Source organism: Branchiostoma lanceolatum, chromosome 9 (genome assembly GCF_035083965.1).
Source record: "Branchiostoma lanceolatum isolate klBraLanc5 chromosome 9, klBraLanc5.hap2, whole genome shotgun sequence".
Taxonomy (NCBI): Eukaryota; Metazoa; Chordata; class Leptocardii; order Amphioxiformes; family Branchiostomatidae; genus Branchiostoma; species Branchiostoma lanceolatum.
In genome coordinates this window covers 20,061,356-20,075,374 of record NC_089730.1, presented here as the reverse complement: position 1 = coordinate 20,075,374, position 14,019 = coordinate 20,061,356, and the positions used below count along the sequence as shown (strand labels likewise).

Here is a 14,019-nt window from a genome sequence, read left to right as displayed (position 1 = left end):
CACAATAAAGACAACGTACAAGCTTAAGGCTATTCCGTACGTTAGCCAGATAGATAGATAATAAGATCATAATAGTCTTGTTTTGTAATGTCTTCCCTGCATATGGAGTGGTGTCTACTATCAGTGTATTGTGTGATGTATCCAAACCAAATATACAGAATAAAGTACATACAAAACTATACCCTATTGCCCATGCATTGACTCTAGCTTTAGCCGGTCAGGAACATATGACGAACCTGGCCACCTCGCATAAAGAAGGGTAATCTCCAAGCAGATGCCGGCGCATTCTCGGTGTTTCACGCCTGTCTATGCGACATTGAAGTAGTCCTTAGAAGAAGACTCGTCAAATCACATTTTACTAAGAATAAAATACGGTGTGAATTTGATCCTTACATTTGTCTGTAGATTATCGGGAAAGGGACAAACATGTCGAGGAGTTAGCAGCAGACTGCACCGATACTGCAGGACCAACGCTTGACTTGTGCATCTCAGCAAGGAGGTTTTCCCGAGAAAAAAAACCTCAGTAATTACTATGATCCAACACTATTCTTCAAGCCGAGGTTACGGTCTGGGGGGAGGCTGTAGTGGTAGTGCAAATGATTCTTTTCGTCAGCCTTCCTGTGTCTGAGTTGGAGAAACCGTAGGACGGATCATGACAAAGGTAAAATAGAATTAACTGGGTGCTCGACTTACTTTACAAAGATGCTTGAAATAGTTTCCAAGTAGGGAGTGAGTGAGGGGGCTGTTGGGGAAGACTAGTTGTGTACTGTTGTGACCTCCTTAAAATATGCCACGTTTATGGTCCGTTTATTGGGGAGTCTATACAAAAAAGGGGTATAAGATAAGGAGGTCACAATCTCCCCAGCAACTTCTGATTGAGGAGTAGTTTAATACTTAGTATAAAAGGTGTAAGATTATACAAAATCAAATCCAGAACAGTTTTAAAGGTTATCTTGTAGCAGAGAAACGGGATACAGCGTTACTGCATGTTAAGACATAATGGGATCATCAGGTAAATCAACTTTGACCCTCGACCTCTGCAGCACCTAGGGGTCAACTTTTCTGTCTGCCATTTTGATTTGAGGGTGCATCGCATTCTCACTTCTTTGCAGTTTTAGGCTATTCTTAAGACAACTCAACACATTGGATATCAAATAACACCATAAACCGACAGGTAAGACGTTTGTTAACTGTCTGTTCCCTCGAACCCATGCCAACTCTTTGACCTTCGGAAATAGAGCTGTTTTGTTTACTGGAAAATTAGCGGGTATATTTATAATGGGGACGGGGCATTACGGCGCAAACTAAGACTAGTTAGAGTTCATCTCTTCGACGGATGATAGCAATTCCACGGTTTGATAACCTATATACATTGCAAAATATTGAAGCACTTCCCTGGGATTTTTTTTTTTTGGGGGGGGGGGGGTCTTGGCAATTTTCTAGTCACGACAGTGATGATGATGATGATGATGATTTTATTCGGTAAGAAGCTCGCGGATTATGTGATCATAAGTTATTCATACGTGTCACAGTGCGTGTTGTTTTATTTCCTAAAACCATTCATACGGTTGCCCGCGGGAACCCCTGCTTATAATAAATACACCGTGTGCTATTTGTACGACTATTTTTAAGGACAAAAGGGGTTCTTTTCATCCCACTCTTATCTGCTACCCCTCCCCACCACTTCACCAGTGTGCTTCGCCAAGCACGTTGAAGAAAAATAAAGGCCTTGATTCCACAAGAAGTCGGATTAGTGTGGGAATGTCTCTATTTATTGATTATGATTTATTTTACTTGCTAGAAATGGACAAGAGAAGCAGCGAGGAGATCTCTATGGACGATCTGTCAACTGTACACGATGAGAACGAGACAAGCAGCAGCGAGACGTTGGACACGGGAAGGCAGCAGAACAAGGAAGAGGACATTCGGTCAGACGAAACGTGCGGGGTGAAATCTGACCTTGTACCCGTACAGGCTCGAACAGAGGAGACGGACAGGCTTGCGGTGAAACGTGCAGAAAAACGCTTCGTATGTACGGAATGTGACTACAGGACAGCGAAAAGGTCTCTTCTGTCCAGACATAGAAGAAAACATACAGGTGAGAAACCGTTTAAGTGCAACCACTGCGACTATTCTGCTGCAAGGAAAGACGATTTACACCGTCACATGGCTAGACACACTGGAGACAAACCGTACATGTGTGGAGAATGTGGATACAGAATGGCTTACAGATCTTCCCTAATTGTGCATATGAGAAGACATGTAGGTGAGAAACTCTATAGATGTGACCAGTGTGACTATTCTGCTGCAAACAAGCGTTCTTTGGACCAACACATGGTTAAACACATCGGAGAAAACCCCTACATTTGCTTGGAAATGAACGAGAGAAGCAGCGAGATTCTTGTTGACAAACTACCAGCAGTACATCCTGGGAAGAAGACAAGCAGCGGCGAGAAATTAGACATGGAACGAAAGCAGATGAAGCAGGAAGAGGGCCTTAATTGGGAGGAAACTTGCAGAGTAAACTCTGACCATCCTCCCGTGGAGGATATAACAGACCAGACGGACAGGCTTGCGGTGACACGTGCAGAAAAACGCTTCGTATGTACGGAATGTGACTACAGAACAGCTTCAAGGGCTGACCTGTCGAGACACACTATGACGCATACAGGTGAGAAACCATATAAATGTGACCAGTGCGACTATTCTGCAGTAAGGAAAAGCTCTCTAGACCAACACATGGCTACGCACACCGGAGAAAAACGTTACATGTGCGGTGAGTGTGGATACAGGACAGCGAAAAGGTCTCTTCTGTCCAGACATAGAAGAAAACATACAGGTGAGAAACCGTTTAAGTGTAACCACTGCGACTATTCTGCTGCAAGGAAAGACGATTTACGCCGTCACATGGCTAGACACACTGGAGACAAACCGTACATGTGTGGAGAATGTGGATACAGAACGGCTTGCAGGTCTTCCCTAATTGTACATATGAGAAGACATGTAGGTGAGAAACTCTATAAATGTGACCAGTGTGACTATTCTGCTGCAAACAAGCGTTCTTTAGACCAACACATTGTTAAACACATCGGAGAAAAACCCTACATGTGCTTGGAAATGAACGAGAGAAGCAGCGAGATTCTTGTTGACAAACTATCAGCAGTACATCCTGGGCAGAAGACAAGCAGCGGCGAGAAATTAGACATGGAACGAAAACAGAAGCAGGAAGAGGGCCTCAATTGGAAGGAAACTTGCAGAGTAAACTCTGACCATCCTCCCGTGGAGGATATAACAGACCAGACGGACAGGCTTGCGGTGAAACGTGCAGAAAAACGCTTCGTATGTACGGAATGTGACTACAGAACAGCTTCAAAGTCTGACCTGTCGAGACACACTATGACGCATACAGGTGAGAAACCATATAAATGTGACCAGTGCGACTATTCTGCAGTAAGGAAAAGCTCTCTAGACCAACACATGGCTACGCACACCGGAGAAAAACATTACATGTGCGGTGAGTGTGGATACAGGACAGCGAAAAGGTCTCTTCTGTCCAGACATAGAAGAACACATACAGGTGAGAAACCGTTTAAGTGTAACCACTGCGACTATTCTGCTGCAAGGAAAGACGATTTACACCGTCACATGGCTAGACACACTGGAGACAAACCGTACATGTGTGGAGAATGTGGATACAGAACGGCTTACAGGTCTTCCCTAATTGTGCATATGAGAAGACATGTAGGTGAGAAACTCTATAGATGTGACCAGTGTGACTATTCTGCTGCAAACAAGCGTTCTATGGACCAACACATGGTTAAACACATCGGAGAAACCCCCTACATTTGCTTGGAAATGGACGAGATAAGCAGTGAGATTCCTGGGAAGAAGACAACCCGCGGCGAGAAATTAGACATGGCAAGAAAGCAGAAGCAGGAAGAGGGCATTACTTGGGTAGAAACTTGCAGGGTAAAATCTGACCATCCTCCCGTGGAGGATATAACAGACCAGACGGACAGGCTTGCGGTGAAACGTGCAGAAAAACGCTTCGTGTGTACGGAATGTGACTACAGAACAGCTTCAAAGGCTGACCTGTCGAGACACACTAAGACGCATACAGGTGAGAAACCATATAAATGTGACCAGTGCGACTATTCTGCAGGAAGGAAAAGCTATCTAGACCGACACATGGCTACGCACACCGGAGAAAAACGCTACATGTGCGGAGAGTGCGGATACAGGTCGGCTGACAAGTCCAATCTAAACGGACATATGAGAAGGCATACAGATATGAAACCCTATAAATGCAAATACAAATGTGACCAATGCGACTACTCATCTGCACAGAAAGACAAGTTAGACCGGCACATGCTCACGCACACTGGTGACAAACCCTTTATGTGTGAGAAGTGTGGGTTCAGGACGGCTCATAAGTCTACCCTAATTGTCCATATGAGAATGCATACAGGGGAGAAACCATACAAATGTATACAATGTGACTATTCTACCAGAGCGAAAAACAATCTAAACAAACACTTGGCCAGACACACTTCTTAGCATCAAGTTCACAGTTGAGGATACAGTACCGTTGACGGATTTATCCTATCCAAGCTTGTGCGAAAACAAACAGCCAGGAGAAAACCAAACAACTGTGACCAGAGGATCTATTCTGCTTCATTAAAAAGTACTTTAGACCTACACAGTTGGTCAAACACGCCAATGAAACTGTAGGGACTGGGTTTCCTGGGAAGAATGCAGCCTAATATACATTTAATGATCAATAAGTAGAAACTATTAAAACGTCGACTACCTATATTCAACTTGTAATGGACGCCCATTTGAACTGTCGTTTAGCCTGCAGTTGTACATTAAACTGTAAGTTAGGCTGGTAAGGCCCCTGGCGCCTCTTGTACAGCATATACGTATCTATTAATAGCCTAGACACTGATAGCTGCTGTTGCAAATAAGGATGTGGTATGCTGCAATCCAATGGGAACGCCCTGTATAGAACAGAGTATCATTGCTGTAATAGTGCATTAGTACTAATATTCCAAGCTGTATATAGCCTATATAGGACAAAGACAAATATATGAGGTGAGGTCATATGGCATATAGGTAGCAAAACGTCCATATATGTATTCGATTTTACTGCCATTTAGTTTATGCTTTCTTCATTTTCTTTGTATCATATTGAACGATTATGATATTGTATCTATATTGTGTATTATCATTAAGTTTACCCTCTGATTTTATTCTGATATGTCAAAATAAAATGAGCTCGAGTCAAAGTTTCTTCTCGTGTTGTTAATGTATGTCATCCTCATGCCCAATAAAGATACTAATACACAGTATAAATGTGAATTTACTTATTGCATCAATCGGGTGCTTTGTGAATGAACCATCAATAGATTTACTCAAAGCGGCACATATAGTGTTATCTGTCATGTACATTTCCTTCTGGGTCATCAGGAAGAAGAGATTTGACCTTTCACCTGAATAAGCATTGACCTGCGACTCCCACTTGTCCGCCATTTTGCAAACACAAGGAAGATCGTTCGTAGAATCTTAGACCATTTTCAAGACTTTATTTAACGACTTGTCGATCCTACAACAAAATCAGCACACAGGTAAGACATCCGTTAGTTATTAACAGTCAATGTTTGATGTTTACACGGCAGCAAAATAGAACCACAAGAGTATATTGGTTTTGAATCTTACATTGGCTTTGGATGGGGGAGGGGGGCATAACAGGTGTAATAATAAATCACAGTTGTAAAGGGGTGAAAATGCAGGTATAGATAGTATGGAAGGGTTTTCTATTTTTTCATTTTTCGGTATTTCTTTGTTGTCTTTAGAAATGGACGAGAGAAGCAGCGAGATTCTGGTGGACGAACTACCAGCAGTACATCCTGGGAAGAAGAAGACAGGTAGCAGCGAGAAATTAGGTATGGAAAGGCACCAGAAGAAGGAAGAGGACATTCCATGCGAGGAAACGTGTGGGGGAAAATTTCAAAACCCTCTCGTACATTGTCGAACAGAGCAGACGCACAGGCTTGCGGTGAAACGTGCTATGGAGAAACGATTCGCGTGTATGGAATGTGACTACAGGGCAGCTTCAAATGCTGACCTATCAAAGCATATCAGAAGGCATACAGGTGACAAACCTTATAAATGTGACCAGTGCGAATATTCTGCTGCACAGAAAGGCAATTTAGATCGCCACATGGCAAAGCACACTGGGGACAAACGCTACATGTGTGGAGAGTGCGAATACAAGACAACTGACAGGTGTCACCTATCCCTTCATATGAGAACACATACAGGTGAAAAACCCTTTAAGTGTGACCTTTGTGAATATTCTACTGCACTGAAAGGCAATTTAGACCAGCACATGGTTCAACACACGGGAGAAAAACCTTACACGTGTCAACTGTGCGACTATTCTACAGCAACAAAGAGTAATCTAAATCGACACATGTTTGAACATGGGGGAGAGAAACCCTTCATTTGTGTTGAGTGTGGGTACAGCACAGCTAACAAGTCTCACCTATCCGAACACATAAAAGTACATACGGGTGAGAAACCCTACAAATGTGACCAGTGCGACTATTCTGCAGCAAGAAAGAATAATCTAGATCGACACATGTTTAAACACGGTAGGGAGAAGCCATTCATGTGTGGGGAGTGCGGATTCAAGACGACTGGCAGAGCTCATCTATCCAGACATATTCTGAGAAAGCATAAGGGTGAGAAACGCGACCAATGTGACTACTCTTATTCTGCAAGAGATAGAGGCAATTCAAACCTATTGGTCAAGCACACTTCTTAAGGATACAGTTGTAGCAATACATACCAGTCACGGTGCATGTACGTAATATATGATCATGTTGTGTTGTTGCTAGTCATTACATTAGATATGCTTGAGGACACTACATGTATATATTAGATTTTTAGCAGGCCATATGATACATATGATATGGGTCCTCTTGAGGATACGGTGTGATCTGCTTCATGTGGCGTTGTTGTTGTTGTTGTTTATGCCTTACATGTATGTCTTTGCTATTTTTTAAAAATTTCTATTCTTTTTTGTTGTTGTTTGAAACGTCGGTGCATCTGTACTGTTGCAAAGTGATTTTAAGATCAACAGTGTATAGTAATGCCACATGCTTTTGCTTTTTGTTTTGTTCTTTTTTCATTACCAAGTAATTTCAGTCGCACGGTTACAAAGCCATCTTAGACGTTTAAGATCATATGTATTGTTACAACTTAATTGCACCAACATTGTTGTGCCGTCTTTCTACTGGCTGTTCTTAAACTACCACGTAGCGAATGAAAAATTTGCAGAAAAAGTTTGTTGCCTGTATTATGAAATCTACGTGGTCAGGAAAGATGGACAAAATTAAACACAGAGAATAGTTTATCAAAATTCAGATTCTTTAGCTTTGTTCTGTCACATCTTCTTGAACCAATACTAATACGAGTATCAATATCCGTTTTTCGGAACATTTTTTTTTCAATTACAGCATATGTTTTCTCATGTTGTAGCTGCCTTGTATGAATTGCAGTATGGCTGAAAAATTTTGTTGTGTGTTGGAAACGGAACAAAATTGATGCGCGTGCGGATGTCATCCATGAAATCAAATCGACATGGCCTAAATTCCTAACTTAGACAGCAAAAGATGACCCCGAAACGTAGTCATTTGAATGCATAAGTATTGGATGACAAGGGAAATGGTCATCTAAAATGAGTCCAACATCAACATCTTTTAATCAGAGTGTCTTAGACTATCCGTACAAAGTTTATAAATAGCTTTATTGCAAATTTATGCCCGAAGGCTAATTGTAAGACTGCAAGGAAATGAGATAATTATAATAAAAAGGTATAGTACACAAAAATGAAATAAACGCAAAGTAAAATGAATGTCTGTGTATAAGAATTGACGAATCTTCAATATTATGTCGAAACATCCGCTTTTTATGTAGACTTTCTTATCGTAACTATTACGTGTGGGTCGAACGATCGCCACCATTCCTTTGGACTGTTACTTAGAATTGTCTTTTACAAATTTAGAGATACCAATGGTTCATTAAGATTGACATATGTAAAGATATGTAGGCAGAATTGAAACTACGTTAATTGATTTGCACTATTAAATGTCAATCTACTAAGACATGTCCCCGTGGTGCAAGCGGTATTTACGCAACCCCGCAGCTTCGCCATGTGGATCGCCACCATTCATGGTTTTTGGACTGCCGTGGATCCTAGGGCCCGAGTTCGATCCTAGCGGTCGCCTCCAGCTCGGACATGTTGTAAGGGATTGCATTCATTTCGGATGGTGAAGTAAAGCCGGCGGCCCCGTGTATGAGGGAGCTTCAGGCATTAGCCTCAAGCGTCAAACTTCTGTACGTAAAAGAACCCAACACACTTATCGAGAAGAGTAGGGGTGACCCGGCCGGTGTGCTGGTCAAAAATGCGAGCCGTAGCGAACCGGCATTGCACTACCAGTAGCTACTTGAAAAAGCATCATACTTCACCTCAAATGAGGATGGCGTGAAACGAACGAAAATTACTCGGAGTCAGTTATAGTACATGTACCTTCGCGGACAGACCGCAGGTTCAACTGGGGTAATCAGGTACATGACCTTTGACATCCCGTCAAGGGAAGCAATGACCTGTGACCGTCTTTGTCCGCCATGTTGTGGGAGTGTCATTGTCTAGATTTTGGTTGATTTTCTCGACAGTTCATCACCATATCAAGTCGCCAGCAATACGACCAGGCAGGTAAGATCTTTGTTGTTGGGCTAATACGACAGCGAGATATGCCTGAGGATGCATTCTGATTGAAACAGAACGAACGTGTAAAATGTATAAAGGAGAGGGGGAATATGTATTACGTAGTGTAACGTAATGGTATATTCCGTATGGACACAATGGCATGTGAAGAAATACGTGAGCCCCTGGAAAAATTGAAAGTTAAAGGAATTTCATCAATGATGATGTTTTGTTTTCTAGAGATACAAAATTACATGTTCATGCACTGGAATTATTCCATAATTATAAGGGTTAATGAGTGACACGTCCCGACCACGGTGACGCAATGCCTGGCAAGGGACCTATATTAACCACCGAATAAATGTTTATGACTTGTTTAAAGGCCGCTGGCCAGGCGCCATGCCTCGTTAACACCACGGGAAAAGCAGTTCATAAACGTTGTTATTTTGTAGCCACTGACGCTATATATGGCTGTGTAACGTATATAGGAATGGAGACTTTTGATTGGTCCGCGTCTCTCGACTGCTCTCCGGGCCCCCTGTAAAGCAGGGCCATAACAATAAAATGAATCACTCTTGCTAGATTGAACCAAGGAGGTTTTATATAACCTCCTTGATTGAACAGAAGTTGATGATAAAAATCATATCATAAACGAGTTACAGGCATCACGACTTGTTATGTATGCATGCTTCTCGAATCTGCAATTTTACGGACTGGGAGAGGTTTATCTGTCCCTCACTGACCCAAAACTGACGAAATGTACAGACCCCAAATTTGGTACCAAGCAGAATTATTAAAGCTGTTGGGAACAGTGCTAGCATCCCCTATCAACGTGCATATACCCACAAAACCTTGTTAAAGAACAGTAAAAAAAATGCAGTGCTACTGTGCCGAGGGATACCAAACAAACAATCAATAAGACATTTGTTTTTACCAACATCAATACCTTTGCGTCAAAATACACAAGCCTAGGTTTTTATCTGTTAGATATTTTTACAAAAGGCCCATGATTGATCATTTCCAAGCTCTGAAATCTAAAATCTTGTATGGTGAATCATGCATGTAAGAATAAAATGGTATTCAAACAGATGAAGCGGTCTGAGGTATTTTTTTACTTCCGTGAAAAATTTCATCAGGTTGGTGAATGACTGAAAAGCAAGGTTCTTTTATTCACAAGCAAGTATTTCACATCTCACCATTGTTGCTTAACAGTATCTATTAATGTAACAATACTTTACGTTTCGGACTGCATTGTTAGCAATAACACCCAGCTTCAGTGCAATGTGAACCAGTCAGTATTGCCCTGACAGTCGTCGAAACATCGTCTCTTGTAAAATACATGGTTGTGAATAAAAGAACCTTGCTATTCCGATATTGTTTTACTGCTTTACGCTGTCTTGTGGTTAGTTCTTGTGTATACGTAGCATAGTCAGGAGTATACATACTGGTAACTCAACTTTCTTATATTATTTATTTCTTTGGCTAGAAATGGAGGGCGCGATCAAATTGGAATGGTTTCCGGCTGAAGAACCAGTCACAGGGCATCCTGGAAACGAGACGAAAAGGAGAGAGGGCCAGACAACGGACACAGGAAGGCAGCAGGACAAGGAATGGGATAGTCCATGTGAGGAAACCTGCAGTCTAGGCTGTGCCCAGCCTAATGATAGGACAGACGGCAGCGAGGACCAGATAACAGACAATGAAATACAGAAGATAGAGGAGAAAAGCGTGCTGTTTGAGGAAAATCCCCTCCCACCTGATGTCGAGGCCTCATCACATGAAAATATGCAGGCTCCTAAAGGACATACGGGTAGCCAGGAGGACAAACGTACTAAGGGTGAACCTTCCACATGTAATGACTCGTCTAAACTAGCCCGACATATTACGCACACTCGGGAGAAACCCTATAAATGTGACCAGTGCGACTTTTGCTCTGCATGGAAAGGTAGTCTAGTCTTGCACATGGCAAAACACACTGGCGATAAACCTTACATGTGTGAAAAGTGCGGGTACAGGACGGCTAACAGGTCTCATCACCTGTCGCAACATATGAGAACACATACAGGTGATAAACCATACAAGTGTGACCAGTGCGACTATTCCGCTGCACGGAAGACTCATCTTGATCGACACATGTTTGAACACGGAGGAGAGAAACCCTACAAGTGTGAGGAGTGCGGGTATAGCACAACAAACAGGGCTCACCTATCCAATCACACAAAAATGCACAGAGGCGAAAAACCGTACACGTGTGACTATTGCGACTATTCTACAACAAAAAAGAATAATCTAGATCGACACATGTTAAAACACAGCGGAGAGAATCCCTACCTGTGTGAGGAGTGCGGATACAGAACAGCTGACAAGTATGACCTGCTTGAACATACGCGTACACATACAGGTGAGAAACCCTACAAATGTGATCAGTGTGACTATTCCACAGCAGAGAAGGATAATCTCGATCGACATATGTTTGAACACGCCGAAGAGAAACCCTTCATGTGTGGAGAGTGTGGGTACCGAACGGCTAATAGGTCTCACCTGCTTGAACATATGAGAACACATTCAGGTGAGAAACCCTACAAGTGTGACCAGTGCGACTACTCCACAGCAAAGAAGAATAATCTCGATAAACACATGTTTGAACACGGTGGAGAGAAACCCTACATGTGTGGGGAGTGCGGGTACAGCACAGCCAACAAGGCTCACTTATCCGATCACAAAAGAACGCACACAGGCGAGAAACCGTACAAGTGTGACCAGTGCGACTATTCCACAGCAAGAAAGCGTAATCTAGATCGGCACATGTTACAACACAGTGGAGAGCATCCCTTCATGTGTGGCGAATGTGGATACTACGCAACTTGCAAGTCTCACCTAATCTATCACAAAAGAGCTCATACAGGTGAGAAACCCCACAAGTGTGACCAGTGCGACTATTCTACAGCGAGAAAGCATAATCTAGATCGACATATGCTTAAACATGGCGGGGTAAAACCCTACAGATGTAATGTGTGTGACCATTCTTCTGTATGTAAGAGTGATTTAGAGAGACACATGGCTAAACACAATGGGAACAAATCCTACATGTGTGATGAGTGCGGGTTCAGGACGGCGTACAGTTCTTACCTGTCTGTTCACAAGAGACTACACACAGGGGAGAAACCCTTCAAGTGTGACCAGTGCGACTTTTCTGCACTGCAGAAGGCATTGTTGGACCGACATATGGTTAAACACACTGGAGAGAAACCCTACCTGTGTGGGGAATGTGGGTTCAGGAGTGGTTATATATCAAACCTATCCTCACATATGAGAAAACACATAGGAAAGAAACCCTGAAACTGAAAAATGTCACTGTGAGATTCTTCTATGCATAGGAAAATTGTTATAACCAAAACGAAGCAAAACACTTTGCCCGTAAACCCAACATGTGTTAAGTACAAGGCAGGATGACGTTTAAAATGACTACCTACTATTATCTCTCAAGACAGCAATGTATACTACTTCACTACTATTACTGAGTACTACTGCATGTTGTAAAACGCTATCAATATGACTGATCATTGATGTGTACTACTTATAAAACTCCTACTATATATGATACTTTAGATCCTAATACCTCTTGACGACATCGTAGTTATTTTAGTGAGTTAACAAAGTAATTGTAATGAGTTTACCAAGCATCAGACGTTAGCAACGTTATGGACATAGTTACGCAAGCGGTGATTGAATGTACATGTATAGATATTGCATCCAGTTAATAGATAGCTAGATTGATAGCTAGATATAGCTAGCTAGCTAGATAGATAGATAGATAGATAGATAGATAGATCATAGATAGATCATAGATAGATGGCACTCATGAATTGTGACAAGTTAACGTCCAGTCTTTCCCATTGTAACGTTATGCGTAATACCACTTTTGAATGAAAACCAACAAAGAATAAAGTTATTCGACTCTCCGTGTGTTTGTTCCTGTGTATTTATGTGCATTTTACAAGACTACACCATCGACGGGTAAGAAACAGCATACAAGTAATAACAAAATGTGCATACTTCCTGATCTAAGTGTGATGGTTAGGCCGAATGTTTGTTGAGACTATAGAAAATTCCCTTCGTTTATTCTTTGCCGATAGGTAAGTATACATTGGTCAGTAGGAAAAAGATTTGCCCCTCCCCCAACCTCCGTTTGATCTGTATGATCTTTACAAGAATTGATAATAGGTAGCTTATATCACTTAGTTGCAGTTTCTTTCACAAAATGCAACGTTACAAATCATTTACATATGATATATTTGTATGTGCCAATTGCACTCTATCGTTGACAAATAATCAGTTGATTTGTTCATATTCATTGTTTTGAAACCGTAACCGGTTAGGAGATATACAAATTCCAGACTAGAGTTGTGTAATCAGGTACGTAAACTTTGACCTCCGAAGTACGAATCCGAGATTTTCTGTCCGCCATATTGACTAGCGAGAAAATTGTTATTTTCTCTCAAAGATAGCGCAATTTCCAACACACTTGATTCCTGTAGCAATCGGAGAGTATTGCAAGATTACAGGTAAGACCTTAGGTTATTGTCAACGCGCACTGGTTGGTGCAAATACTGCAGTAAGCTCGAAACAGGCATGTGTTTTGAAAGACGGATAATGGTACAGGTTTTGAGTTGGGGAGGGGGGCACTGACATGTGTAAATTACGTATCTAGTAATAGGGTGAGCTGAGAGCAATTCACTATATCAGGATGTCGCTTGATAATTGTAGTTTTGTTGAATGCATAAATAACAATTTTCTTGTGTAGATGTTGGCTAAGAGTATTCCAATTGTTTGATGGTCTTTGATGTTTGTGCGGTTGTGTGCGGGTAGGTAAAATATTATGTGTAAGTTTCTTTCCACCTAAAATCTATGTGTGAAAATATGGGGTGACATACCACATTATGGAATATTATGACCCATGCTATACATAGGAGCGCCTTTGGTATAGTCCCAAATATTATGCCCAAGCCATAAAATGTTATCAAATTTTATCTTTCTTAAATTTCTAGTTTATGGGGTGTGATATTTTGTGGGGTGTGATATGCCACATGATGCAATATTATAACATATGCTCTAGGAGGACGTATGGTTTAGTCGCAGGTATTATGTCCGAGCCATGAGATGTTACTTGTTAATTTACATGATTTTATCCACGTTTGTAAATCTATTACATGCTAGGTACATACATACTTAGTACTAGTATATAT

At 41.7% G+C, this 14,019-nt stretch overlaps 2 protein-coding genes across 2 annotated transcripts; both read left to right on the top strand.

The window, feature by feature from the left end:
• The first annotated feature begins 1,018 nt into the window (after nt 1-1,018).
• On the top strand, nt 1,019-6,905 carry LOC136442669 (zinc finger protein 585A-like). The gene is made up of 4 exons (XM_066439613.1): nt 1,019-1,174; nt 1,802-4,556; nt 5,679-5,704; nt 5,856-6,905. Exons 2-4 carry the CDS (start codon nt 1,804-1,806, stop codon nt 6,827-6,829), a joined length of 3,753 nt encoding a protein of 1,250 aa, XP_066295710.1. The 5' UTR covers nt 1,019-1,174; nt 1,802-1,803; the 3' UTR covers nt 6,830-6,905.
• Nucleotides 6,906-8,648: 1,743 nt separating this feature from the next.
• On the top strand, nt 8,649-12,239 carry LOC136442238 (zinc finger protein 665-like). Its single transcript, XM_066438996.1, has 2 exons — nt 8,649-8,782; nt 10,260-12,239. The coding sequence occupies exon 2, from the start codon at nt 10,262-10,264 to the stop codon at nt 12,110-12,112; it is 1,851 nt and encodes a 616-aa protein (XP_066295093.1). The 5' UTR covers nt 8,649-8,782; nt 10,260-10,261; the 3' UTR covers nt 12,113-12,239.
• Nucleotides 12,240-14,019: the final 1,780 nt, after the last annotated feature.